We start from the raw sequence: 14,635 nt of genomic DNA, 5'->3' as shown, positions 1-14,635 counted from the left end.
CATCTGTAGAAACTATGGACAATCCGTAGCAGTTCGCAACTCTGTGTTAAAAATAAAATTTTTCTTTATTTTTATCCTTTTTCTTTCAGGCCAGTGAAATTTTCTAGTTACTTCTATTAATTATACAACTGAGCTTTATTAAAAATGAGAATTTTCATGCAAAAGGAAGTTCTACCTGGTGTAATATAATTAGTGATTTTATCATAACTTTTTGTTTACTTTGATATTTAAAAAAATTATCATTAATTTTCCAAGTTTCATTCAGTATTTAAAAGATGAAGACAGCAGATAAAAATAAGAAATTTGTACTTCTTGCCTTTTCAAAGAAAGAAAATTCCAAAATATTTATTAGCACATCTGGAAAAAAACCATATATATAGTGAAACCTGTCTAAGGCGTGCATTTTATGAGATGACTACCTATCTTAAAACAGAAAATATAGTGATGTTGATTAACCCCAGGCACATCACAAACTCATTTTACATCGTACATTCTATATTGTGAATGACAGAGGATTAAAATTAGTGCTTTGATGTTCACCTTTATAAAGCAGAAACCTGTTTAAAATGTAAAACTATTTTGGTCCCTTGATGTTCCACTTAATACAGGCTTCACTGTATAAATGATATCACATACATTCGTTCATTATCCAACTTACTCCCAAATGGGTCAACTTTATGTCGCTCTCTCAATTCAAGGGATTTTTCAATATCTTTTTTCTTAACACATTGTATGCCCAAGCTTGTGAAACTATTGAGAAAAATGAATACAAAAAAATTTGATGTTATCAAAAGATCTCATGCCATCATAAAAATATCAAAGTGTATAAAGTTATGAAAAAAAAGATGTCACATTAAAGATCAAAAAGATATATCCAAGATATTGGTAGAAAGAACATAACTTTAAAAACTTTCAGAAATATGTCTTCTAGAAATTTCATTTCAATAGCTCTCAAAATACTTCTCTTATTTTGCCATTACTCTTAGTGGCTCTACATCAAAATTATTAAGGGTGTCGAAAAAAATTAAATTGCATCCTAAAGTGCCATTGTGAATATTAACCCCTTAACGACAACGAAATATCTCGGCCCTACATAAATGGAAGAAATACTTTCGAGTTCTCTCTCCCCCCTCTCTTCCTTTATCCCTCTTCATTGGTAACAATGTAAAAGAAAATTGTCTTTTTTTTTTCCTTGCCTCAACATTATCTTTTTATCTTTTTTCTCTCTCTACAGTTTAATTATTTAAAAAAATATAGTATAACATATAAACATAGGAGAAGGGTAGTTGGGAGAGGAAGAAAGACGGGAAATCTGCTCTTCCCTCATATTTTTTCGTCTATTTCCTATGTGTAAACAGTGATGCCAGTTTTTGAGATTCATCTCTACTAGTTCAACTGTAAGTCATCAAATTTGTTGCCAAAAGCCTGTATGTAAAAGGTTTAGTTTTTAAAAAAATTAATGTGACTTTTCTTGAAAAGTTATATATTGCAACTCACCTTCCGATAATAATTCTTTTATAAACACATTTTAATTCTCTTTACACTTCACTCAGGGATAAAAAAAGAACGACAAAATTTACCTGACAATTTAATTTATGACTTTTGCTTACTAGAGATTGTATGGAGCAAGTCCCTGCTGTAATTTCTTATAGGCATTGATTGCAATAATATTGCAAAAAATATACCAAAATAAACTTTGTTTTGTTTTTATGGGATTGCAACCAATATTTTTCTAGTACAACTTCAAATATCTTCACAATTCCTAATCCCATGAATTTTTGATATGATGATTTTCAAAGAAATATCATTAGCAACATGATTGACCGAAATAAGACTCACTATGGTCTAATGATTGATTTATATTTATGTTCAGTCTTTAGTCCATGAAAAAATTATGCTCAACATATCAATGCAGGCATGAGTAATTAAAGCAGTGTGCCTATCCAAAATTTATTGAAGTCGAAAAGTGTTCTGGTTCTACACTTATCATTGGTTATGATTTTATAATTATATTTAAAAAAAAAAAACAACCTTTATCTCAACATTGCATTAGTCACTTCTAATCTGGAGAGAAAGATGGCATCACCAATAGCATTTTAGCTGCACACACATGCACACTGAGGAGAAGTATAACAACCTTCAGAAGCTCCCTCCACCCTCTCATCTGCTATATCGATGCTTCCAGGGCGCAAGCTCAACACCTTACATGACAAGACAAATTTTTTAAGAATGTGCAAAAAGATTTTCTTCAATCCTTTTGAAACCCATTTCCATAAAAAATAATTTTAAAAAACATTTCCATTAAAACATAATGCAAAGAGCTTCTCATACAAAAAGCTTTTATTTTAATGATTTAGCACATAAAAACATAAATTATAAATATTTTCCTCATCATGAGAAGAGCCTCTTCCGCTGACAAAACAATATTTACAGATACACATTCCCTACTATATTCAAAAGCATACTGAATCAATAGACACGGATATAAAGTGTAGCTAAGCCAAACCATAATCCCACAACATTCAAGCACTTTCTGCTACACAGATGAAAAATTTTAATTTGGGCCTGTAGGGCTATGTTCCAGAGGGTTAAGACTTTTTGTGAAAAAGACCATTTTAACTTTGCCATTACATTCATAAATGTTTTGTTCAAAAGAAAAAAAGAGGGAGAGAGACATGCAGAACATTACAAAAATAACAATGATGAAAACTGATGCAAATAATTTTTAATTTACCTATAGGTCATATCTGGATTATTTACAGCCAATGTGCAAACCCCTCGTTTGCATCCCTCTCTCCCAACAAGATTATGTGGATGAGGCCTGTAAGGGGGACCTTCCTTGGTAACAGCAGATACAACAACAGCAAAAGGACCTTGGTGATTCATTACCTAAAGTATAAAAACAGATTTCATGAATACAAAACTATTTTTTAACCAAGAAGTACAAAATGAGTATTCCTTCCTACTGATTATATTCTATTACTTGAAAAATGCCTCTTGGCTTTTTTTCAATTAGGTTCAGAGGTTCATGATTATGATTCAGTTGGAATAATTTAACTGCCAAATGTTATACTAATGAATACATATATGGTGTGTGCTGTGAAATCAGTGTGAGGTTATAAATAAATTCAAACTTTTCTAATTTTTCACAGGCTATTTGTGAAGTAAACTTGTCAGTAAGAATATCCCCACTTTTGTTCTCATAAGTCCTTTACAATTACTGATTTCTCATTTATAAAAATGAGTGTTAGAAAACTTTAAACAAAAAAGAAACCAACTCTCTGAATCTCATATGGGGCCGTTCAAGTATTACGTAAGCAAATTTTTAGCCGTTTCTGACCCCCTCCCCCCCCCCTGTCAGCAAAATTTCGTCATCAGCTCTGCCCCTCTGAATCCTAACGCATATTGGTGGGATCAGAGACGTACACGGGGGGGGGGGGGTATAGGCGTGCTCGTGCCCTCCCCTCCCACGAGCAAAAATTTATTTTTTCAATGCAAAAAAAATATTTTTTTTAATTGAAATTTTGAAGAAAATACTTTCATATGTTATTATAATTAATCAATTTCTGTTAATTTTAATGTTATTTGAAGGCCATGAACTCAAAATCTATCTTTATTAAATTCATTGCGACCCACCCTTTAAGCCATATAATGATAAATCGTATAAAGGCCCTTGGCTCGCGGACCACGATATCTGATGCGGCCTGCATTATATCTGATTGCATAATTTGATGGTGATATCTGATGCGGTTTGCCCTCTTCAAACCTAATTTTGTAAAAATGAACTAAGCGGCACATTTACAGATCCCTTAAGGGTCCTGCGTTACAATTCCAGAACATTTAAGCGGTCTGTGGCATATCTTCAGATCACTTAAATGACCCGGGACACAGACCCAGGGCACTTAAGCAATCCATGACACATTTAGATATCTCTTGAGTGACATGTGACGTAGTTTTAGAGCATTTAAGTGGCCCCCAGTGCGGTTTTACATCACTCAAGTTACCCGCCGCACATTCTCAGATTATTTAAGTGATGCGTGGCACAGTTTCAGAGCACTTAAGCGGCCCAGACACATTTCCAGAGCAATTAAGCGGTCTGGACACATTTCAAAGCATTTGAGCAACCCGAACACATTTCCATAGCACTTAAGCGGTCCGGATACATTTCCAGATCACTTGGATCCGTGAAACATTCAGAGATCACTAAAGTGGCTCTGTAGGGCACTTATCAATAGGGGAGCATGTTACACAAACTATCGAAAGGTTTTTCTTGTTTTTGGCGCACCGAATAAGGTGCCATTAAAAATATTTCATATTTTCAGAAAAGGGTGGTTAATGACGTAAGCATTATCCAAACCCCCCCCCCTTGTCATCAAAAGTCAGCAAATCGGAACCCCCCCCCCCCCATCGATGATGACGTAATACTTGAACGGCCCCTATGACAATAAGCATATTTGAAAAAAGAAGCAAAATGTGTCCTAAAATCCCCATGTTTCGATTCTGTGAATCATCAAACCATAAACAACAACACTGGCAGACATAAATTTCCCTGAGTAAATTTCGCATTCTATAATTATAAACTGAATAACTGATTTAATCTGATAATTAAAAACTATATACTCACTTGAATGGTTGGATGTGTCCGATTTTCAGGTGTGCTGTTAGCCCCAACAATACTCCCAGCTGACCTTCCTTCGCATTCATAACGAAATCTTAGATTACGTGATGCCGGCTGTTCTATAATTCTCACATGTGGATTATTGCTGTGGCATGGTAGCTGTAGAATACTGGGCATGGTAGCTTGATCAGCTTGATCCATTAAATGAGCTTGTATAACTTCATCTATCAACATGTAAACATTCACAGCTGAGCTAAGTGAAGATTACAATGAAAGGCTTTTCATATGAATAAGAATTAAATATTTTCATCTGCTGTCAATATTTTTCTGATTTTATAAATTTATTTGTTTATTAAATTTACTTATTTTCATTTATTCATATTTTTTTATGTATGAAAAGTTTTTTTTTATGTGGAAAGAAATTAGTAAGCATAAATATATTGGTACCTCGAGTTACAAGTGTCTTGACTAACACGTTATCAAAGTTACAAGCAAAACATATTGCATAAAAATGCTTTCACTTGTAAGCAAATATTCACCTTACTAGCTTGAAGCTCAAAGAAAAGAACTTCTTCAATACATGAAATCTTAGATGCTTTAACAAATTGAAGTGGGCAGGGATTGTACACTGCAGGGCTTGGCAAATTGAAAAGAAGTATTTTGGTACCAGCCATAAACAGTTCACCAATAAAATGCCATACCCACTGTTCGCTATGCATCCTGTATATAACTCCTTTAAGATAAGATAAATCCTTTGATGACAAATTGGATTTGATAAATGTAGCTGAGACAAATATGAGAGAAATTCTCAGATACAACTCACCAGATCTGATGAACAACATTTTACCCCCATGTAATGTTTTTCCCAATTTTCCTCTTTTTTATAAATTTGAATATCTCAGTGAATATTGCACTTGGAAACAAGGAATTTTTTTTTGTTGGCATCAGGAGAGACAGGGCAACAACTTTCTAATTGTGTTTTGGGGCACACTGGGATGGTATAAAAAGTTAATTTTTTATTTTAATAACTATACAACCTGTTCAAACATGAATGACATATATCTGAGTACAATACGCTATTTGGATACTTTTTCTAATTGGAAGTTTGTCTCTAGGATCAATGGTTCACCAGTAAAATGACATATGTCCTGTTACTTATGCACCCTGTATATATATATATATGTGTGTGTGTGTATTAAATGGGAAATTTGCTTTGAAGTGTCAAATTTTCATGATATCAGTAACTTTTAAAAACAAATTAAACTTGTGACTCAGGTACCATACAGTGTTTTAAAAAATTATAATGCCAGAGGAAAAATTATGATTAAAAATGGGGGATATGAGAAAAGGGAGAGTAGCCTTATAGTTTTTACCAACTTTATTACACAGGTAGGTCTAAAAAAAAATGACTGAATAAGTATTGCAAATTTTTGGATGGGTTTTATTGAGATGGTATTTCTCATCATATTCATCATTTGTGAAAAAAAAAAATTCCGAAAATAATTACTTGTATTCTTTCTTTATCACAATTTTTCATCTGGCCTTATAGTTTTTTCCACCGCTGTACTCGTAAAAGACATAGCATAAGCTAGAATATACCATATCATGTATCATAAAAATCATATGCTTAATTAAGAAAATTGAATTTTTGACACTTTTGTAAAAAAAATTACACACAAATTATTAAAATAAATTTATGGATAATACTTAATCATACCCATAGTATTTTTTTAGAGTAAACTTGTAATTTCTCATTCCTCTCAACATTCCTTTCAGATGATATGCATTCATATCATAGCATGCATACAATTATGATGTTAAACAATTAATTTCGAATATTTGTAACTGTAAACAGCATAATAATGGATTATATTGATACATCATTTGTACATTTCAAATCATATACTGTAATAGCCCCTTCCACTTACATTTTTTTTTTAACTTTCCATCTCACCAAGAACATACACAGTCAAACCTCACTATAGTAAACCCAGATTATAAAAAAAAAAAACTTTTGTCCCATTAATATTTCTTATACACATCATGCTATTTTATGTAGTTGTAGTAAACCTGACAAATATGAAAATCTAATACAGTAACACCCTGAAGTTAGGCAATAGGTGGGACCTATGGTAAATGAATAAGTCGCAGGTACAATTTTGCATACAAATAAATATAAATATTAGTTGATTGTGTGTGTGTGGGACCAAAATTTAGGAAAAATTGATTTTTTTCTTATTATTACTTGGTACTTTCCCATGACTTTATAAAATTTAAATTGCCTTGTGACTGCAATCCACTACCTAAAAAAGACAGTGTTCCCTAAGTTCTACACAAATGACAGTCATGTGTTAAACACTTTTGAACATTGTGATGATACATTGTTTCATCAAAAGAAATGATTAGCCCATCCATGTTTATGAATATGAACACTTTTAAATTACTGCTTAGATACTGTCACAGTATCTTTCTACCACTCATTTTACAGCAATTTTACTCTTAAAAGCAAAGTTCATGGAAGATAGATATTATTTCCAAGACACAAGTAAACTTAATTTGGATTTAATCATGATTTTTTTTTCAGGATAAATTAGTATGCAAAAAATAAAGTGAATTTAATCGTATGATTTTACATACACCTTAAACCTTAAAATTTTCTCATATTTTAGGGAAAATATGATATAAAGGTCTTCTTTCTTTATTTCTTTCAAACCGAGCACTACTCAGGTCTATCACCACCTAGAGGCCGTTCAAGTATTATGTAAGCAAATTTTTAGCCATTTTTGACCCCCCTTGTCAGCAAAATTTCGTCATCAGCTCTGCTCCTCTGAATTCAACTCATATTTTCATAAAGGGTGGTTGATGACATAAGCATTATCCAAACCCCCCCCCTTGTCATCAAAAGTCAGCAAATTGGAAACCCTCCCCCCCCAATCGATGATGACGTAATACTTGAACGGCCCCCTATGGGCGATTTACTACCTAGTGAGTTGTGCAGGAAGTGTAACTGTGTGTGTACCTAACAGTCTGAATGCGTACGTAGTGTTGTGTTTGATTTTTCAGTGCTGCCATCTATATTTCAGAAGTGAAGTGAGTGATGTGTTATGATTGAATTACATTTGTACTGGTTGTAGGTCTGTTGCTCTCTGTGGCGAGACTTTTTAAAGGGGAGATCGGCTCGCATTCGCGCCTTGAAGTTGAGAACCACAGAAAACCAACTTCAGCCGACCACCACTGTGGCGACAGTGGGGTTCGAACCCGGGACCTCTCGGCGCGAGTTTGTCACTATGACCACTCGACCACAAGATCACCTCTTAAAGGACATAGCTTTTTCAGAGATCAGAAATGCTTGATCCATTAATCAAAACTGCAAACTAAGAGATCGTGGTCCCACGTGGATGGCACTGACAGAGCTCCAACCTGGGGCAATCCTTAAAAATGTTTGTTTTTTTCACACTGTATATTCACTTTCAGGGACTCGAAAAAGATCCCAGCTCCAAGGCCCTACTGTAGGATTTAGGTAGCATGTAAGAGATAATAATATGCAAAAACTAAAACTTAACTACATCCATGCACCTTGTAAATGTTCTTTCTGAGGAATTTCTAACACAGTGGTGCATGCTGAAAAGTGCTGTTAGTGTACAGTTGGATCACGATATAATGAACTCTGATTCAAAAAATTCCTCGATTTAACAATTTTTTTTTGTAAACTTCTGACGAAAATAAAGGTCAGACCCACCCACCCCCCATTTAACGAATAAAAATCCCAGATATAACTTTTTTTTAACTAACCCTAATTTTTTTTTTAAATTTCTTATCACACTATATTACACTATGCGAATACTATTATTTAAAAATGAGGCAAATAAATTACAATCAGAAATAATGAGATGTATTCTACAGAGACAATAGGAACCTGCATAATATAAATTACTGTACATATATATTATAATAACATAATACAATCACATCAATTAAGGAACATTATTTTATAAGAAAAGAACCAGTTTTCAAAGAGGACTAGAAAAAAAACAGTTTTACTGCATTGACTTTTTTTGGCATGTGGTCTATGCTAATAGTTTTATTTGTCTGAGATGATAACACATTTTTTTTCTATCAGATTGGATGCAGCCAATTACCAGATGTAACTGGACCAAATAATTGATGTTCACTATAGTTGGGTTTGACAGTATTTATTCCTTAATTTAAAATGTTCTTTTGAGTTTTGTTAGTCAGAAAAACTTAGTGCAAAGTAGTTCCGAAAAAATGCAAAGGATGTTGAGAGAAGTTCTGGAGGAAAACTGAGAAACACTTACCAATGTCAGAAATGTTGTAAGAGTCAGTGGGCCATGAATGCAACATATTAAGAATATAGCAACATTACTAGAATGGAAAGGAATTAGAACGTTTATGTTACTGCAATCAAATATGAGCAACAGACAAAAGGAGTGAAAAATCTGGCAAACATGAAAATATTGAAAAAAAGCTATGCGCAATATACCAATATTTCCATATGAGCAGCAAGAAAGCGTAGCAAGTGTTTTACTTAGCACAGTTTTTAAAAGCGTCAATAATGCTGCATGCTGATATGTGTTATTATATAAGAAAATTATATAGTTTATGATTCCCTGTTAAAAAAAACGATGAAAATTATCAATAAACCTAAATCATCTTAACACTTCAAACAAAAGTATGAAGAACACATGATAAAAACATTGATGAGTTTAATAATCTGATGCTACCCCGTGTGTGTGTGTGTGTGGGGTCAGGGTTGTCTTAACGCGGAGATACACTGATGCCCCCCCCCCCCCAACATCAATGACACAGCCAACTGATCTAATATATATGCGCATGTATGAGTTGGCATCATTGTCATCATGCCCCCAGCCTTTTATGTCTAGCTCTGCCTATGTCTTAACAGCACCAGCCCCCCTAACTAAAAGGGCCTGGCTATAATTCACATACACACTCTCGAAAATCATTGTACCAAATCTAATTATCATGAGACCTTCAGACCGTGCTCAAGTGCGTCCAAGCTTCAATACATTCGCATCTGGAAACAAAAAAATTCTTGTTTTACACATATTTTTAAATGTCTTCACATCACTTCTTCTTCTATCTCATTGATGAGATATTAAGTAGTAATGATATTATTATTATTAGAGAGATAGATGGCTTTTTCTCAGCTCAAGATATCAAGGAAACATTTTATCTCCAGCATACACGGCCTGAAACTTGCCCGGTATACAAGAGGGCCTGGGTTCGAGTCCCGGTGGAGACAAGATGACTTTTCTTTCAGAGTTCACCTCAGGAGAATATCCAGAAAATAAAATGTTTCCTTAATAATATTATTATTGATATAATACAGGCTGTCTCAAACTGTTTGCACAGCGGATATCTCTGTAACCATTGACTTTCGAAACTCCTGACACAGGGGTTCAACAAAAATGGTGACATGACCACAGAAAAAAATTTCTACCGCAGGGAGTCCCACACCGAGGGTTAGTGCACCAACCTCTTGAGTATAAAAAAAAGGCTGCCGTTCGGAATCGGCAATAAATTGTAGGTCATGGTCTAATTAGCCCTCGTGTGCAGAAAATGACTGTGGTGCTACAAGAATGATCAAATGACTTTCAAAGCATACTTTCGATTACAAAAAGTTTTCAAATGGCATTGAGTTACTTAAAACCACAAAATTTGTCTGAGGGGTCATATACATGAAAAAATAAAGAAATTTACTTTTTATGCAGTCCCCATGTGCTCAAAAACTGAATTAGAAAGTTATTGCCCTGTTTCTTGTGTGTGTGTGAGGAAGGGGGAGAGAGAGAGAGTTGTTGCCCTGTCTCTTCTAAAGCCAACAAAAAACAACTCTCTCTCTCCCCCTCCCTCACACACACACAAGAAACAGGGCAACAACTTTCTAATTCAGTTTTTGAGCACACATGGGGACTGTATAAAAAGTAAATTTCTTTATTTTCTCATGTATATGACCCCTCAAACAAATTTTGCGGTTTTAAGTAACTGCACGTCATTTGAAAATTTTTTGTAACTGAAAGTATGTTTCGAAAGTCAATGGTTACAGAGATATCTGCTGTGCAAACAATTTGGGACAGTGTGTATAATAATTATTAATAATATTAAGTATAAAACTTGTATAAGAGTTTTAGGAAAAATAGCCCAATGTGAATGTGTTAAGATGGCCCTGTGTGTGTGTGTGCCTGGAGTACAAACATACCCATTAAGCATAGAATGCAATTCAAAAGTGCATCTAGGATGGACAGCACTCCAGTGTTTAAATAAACTCCAGAGACTCCGGAAGTTGAAAATGGCAATTCTTATAATCACTTCAACATTTTGTCATATTTTCGTTGACCAAATCATTAATCCTCTCAGCAGCAATAAAAATGTGTCTCACTTGATACTTTATATTTCTGGAATTACAAGATCTCTTGCCTAATTTAATGTTTTATATTTCTGCAATTATGAGATAGCTCACCTAGCTTGATTCTTTTAAATTTCTGTCATTACGAGATTAACACTAGAAGGACCACACTGGTGATTTTGACTGTTTTCAATCTTCTCGCTCAATTTTGATGATGAACCAGATTGTTTAGAATGTTGAAATTTCATGACTTTTCCTAAAAATGCTTAAATATTATGCTGTCCAACTTTCATAAATTAAAAAAAGATGGGATATTTTTAGTTATAATTAGAAGGACCATCACCATTCAATTTGACTGGTAAAGTTATATAGGCAGCGTTAGAATTGAAAAAATTAAAAGTCACTTGCCCCATGGACCAGTGAATACGGGAATCTACTGGTCTGCAGCCATCATGAGTGGTCCGCTAAATCAAAAATCTCTTCTGAATAATAATTCATTTTCCTAAATATATTGTCATTTAGAAGAGTGATATACTACCAAGGGGTGCTAAAAACACATAAAAAGCAATTAAAATTGTAGTCAAATCTCATGAAGCCACCACTGTTGATTCTGTAGCTTTATCAATAAACAAGTGTAGAGATTTGAAGAGGTATTCCTTTTTAAATTAAACTTTCAGAAAACCATTTATATAAGATATTTGCTACTAAGAAAGTATAATATACTGAATAGTTTTTGCTCAGATTAAAACAGCAATATTGATTAAAAAATAATTAAAACAATATCTTGCACGTGTTTTTTTGTTTTAGCATATTCAGCAAAAAATAAGACATTTTCAGCAGGGTTGGCAGGTTTTTGATGCATGGTAGTTTTGATGGTTCAAACCGTGGTTTAAACTGTCACGTCAAAAAACTTTTGTCAAAAACTGTGAAAACCCTTAAATATTGATTTTAAATTTAAAAATTCCCATTAAAAATACATTATTGCATGTAATGTTTAAAATGACTACATTATACAAATAATAAATACTTAATATGATTGTAAAATAATATTCTGCTGTCTACAGAATTATTTTGGACAAGATGTGTATTTTTTCTTGTAAAATATACAATTTGAATAGAGCATAGCAGAAATGCTGAAGGGAAAAACTATGAAATGATTTGATATTCTTCAATTCAAGATAAGATTTTCAACCTTCCAAAATTTCTTCAACTGCTTATATATGTGTATTAATATAAGCCATCTGCTGTACTCTTTTCATAGCATATCAGTCTTTTACGCCAAAATATAACATTGATTTTTGTTATTATTAAATTATCTAGATCAGTGTTACCCAAAGTGGACAATATCACCCCCCTGGTGGGCAATGGAATAGTCCAGGGGGGCGAAAGAAGCTACAAGTATAACACAAGATCCTATGGGTTTGCTTGAGTTGGAGGCGATGAGAGAAACATTTTCTGAAGAAGGGGGCGATGGAACAAAAAGTTTGGGAAACTGATCTAAATAATCACAGATACTTGAAACAATACCTTTATTGTGCGTAACATGAGAATGTATCTAGTAATCAAAATACTAAATTTTTGGACCATTATGATGTTTAAAAAACTCCTATAACTTATCCTAAGCACAATAGTAAGAATGACTAAGTTTGACTATTATATGGTATATTTACTATCATTTATAATGCAATGGTTTTCCAATTGAAGATGTATCTAAACGTGCAAAACAATGCTTTGGATATCAAGTGCAGCCAGCTCTGCTTTGATTGAAAATACTCTTTGAAACTCTGTATTTATACAACCTAAGCCAATAAAATTTTTAGGTAGTAATAAATGAGTGTAATTAGTGCATTAACAGATGCTGCTCGAGAACTTTCAATATGGAATAAAATTCTGAGCAGATCAGAAAATTTTAAATATCAACATAGATATTTTATTATTCAGTAACTATACGATAATTAGAAATATGAAACACTTAAATCTGCATAAAAGTAAGTTATTTTTTGTTATTTAACATATCTATCAGGTTAAAAAAAGACCTATTTGACAACAAATTTTTGACTATTTTAATATGTAAGTAAATAAGTTTTTGTTGGTTTCTAAAGCGAAAAACCAAATGCAGGTAATCACACATATTTTGAATAAAAATACTAAAATGGCCAAAAATGTAGTGATGAAAATCATTGAATCTTATCTAAAAGCAATTTGAAATTCCAGCACACTATGATTGTTTTTCTTCATCAATACTTGCTGAAATATAGAAGTAGAATAATACTACTTTGATAGATATAATAATAAAAGATTGAAAAGAAATTTCACCATTTGACATGTTTATGCATAAAGAAGTTGCGCTTTGTGTTTCACGGGTAAGAAAAAGAAAAATAATTTTCTATTAAAACGTTCAATGCATTGAAATATATATTTTCCAAGTGTTACACAACCAAACAATGTATATTGTTGATCAGATAGCTGGAAAGCATTCTGTGCGCATATCATTCATTTGCCAGGGTGCATTTTCCACAACATTTGACATAGCCTCAATAAATGCTAGATTGCTTCAGATTTGTAGGGAAAAAATAAACTGGGTAAGTTATATAATTGCATCCTGGTTGAAATTAGCTAAAAAGCTTAGAGACCCTTATTTGTTTGGGAATCAAAATTTTGTTAATAATAACAAGGTGCTACTATACTAGGGAAAAAAACAGTGATGTCAGGTCCCACTTTGCAATAACAGAACAAACGATAAATTTTCAATGCATAAAACATCTGTATGCAGAAAATGTGTTATGAATGTAATGAAGTTATTAAAAGTGTAGAAAGAGTGTCATGTGTGCAAATACGATTGCAATTAAAATGTTTTGAATGTAAATATTTTTTATCAGTTATGCAAGAAGGAACTTTTGAGTAGGTATTTATACTCTTCAAACCTGAGCCAAAATTGACCATTAAAATTTTTTTCCAATTGATTTGTGTTCATTGTACATCAAAATGGTCTTTAAAAAAATTAAAATTGGAAAAAATAATTAACTTAATTGATAAATTATTTATTTAATTAGATACCTTTATGCATACCTGAAAAAAAGAATAATTAAAAACTGTTGAAAAATAGGTACACGTGTGTGCATCTGGAGTGAAGAGGTTAAAAATACAACTTATTTTGAAAACTCTTTCTATATTTTATTGCTTACCTACACTCATATCTACATTTAAACATGGATAAAACTTATGAAAATCAAGATTTTATAGTGAAAATCAACCTCTGGTCATTTTGACAGTTACTGGTCCTAGGTGGACCAAAATGCCTGTCCCAGTATTAAAACCCTCTTATTTTGGCAACAGCACAAGCCCAGAGAGTTTTTATTGTTGGCTTCATCTTCAAGCGTGTTTTCCACCCCAACCTGTTGTTCAACAGCCAGTGGGAGGAGTCAGCTATTGCTCACTTTAAAAAAAACGAGACGTGTTTGAAATATACCCTTTTTCTCCTTTGGGTAGCATAGGAATGCATGCAGTATAAATAATAGAGGTTGAGAACAATAAACCAAGGAAGAGAAATACTTTGAGTCATAGGTGCTGAAACCCTTTGAACTCCCCCCCCCCCCCAATAAATTTTGTGAGGCTGCCGAGCCCTCCAATAATTT

The 14,635-nt window shown here is 33.1% G+C and overlaps 1 protein-coding gene across 9 annotated transcripts in view; it reads right to left on the bottom strand.

Moving 5' to 3' along the window:
• The window catches only part of LOC149072610 (embryonic polarity protein dorsal-like), a 45,920-nt gene that overhangs the window by 16,842 nt on the left and 14,443 nt on the right, over nt 1–14,635 (bottom strand). For 2 of the 9 annotated variants that reach the window (XM_089247168.1, XM_089247162.1), the window contains exons 2-4: nt 4,625–4,842; nt 2,735–2,889; nt 659–750 (exon numbers count right to left, since the gene is read on the bottom strand). In XM_089247168.1, coding sequence (XP_089103294.1) covers nt 659–750; nt 2,735–2,889; nt 4,625–4,819 — 442 coding nt within the window. In that variant the 5' untranslated portion in view covers nt 4,820–4,842. Of the gene's footprint in view, nt 1–658; nt 751–2,734; nt 2,890–4,624; nt 4,872–6,125; nt 6,207–8,934; nt 9,002–14,635 lie in introns of all 9 variants that reach the window. The other 7 variants (XM_089247165.1, XM_089247169.1, XM_089247170.1 and 4 more) reach the window with 7 other exon arrangements.

This window comes from Pholcus phalangioides, unplaced genomic scaffold, assembly GCF_987345545.1.
Source record: "Pholcus phalangioides strain wild (caught in Gottingen) unplaced genomic scaffold, Ppha-v1.0 ptg000017l_1, whole genome shotgun sequence".
Lineage (NCBI taxonomy): Eukaryota > Metazoa > Arthropoda > Arachnida > Araneae > Pholcidae > Pholcus > Pholcus phalangioides.
The sequence above is the reverse complement of the archived record's forward strand: the minus strand, read 5'-3'. Positions and strand labels throughout refer to the sequence as shown.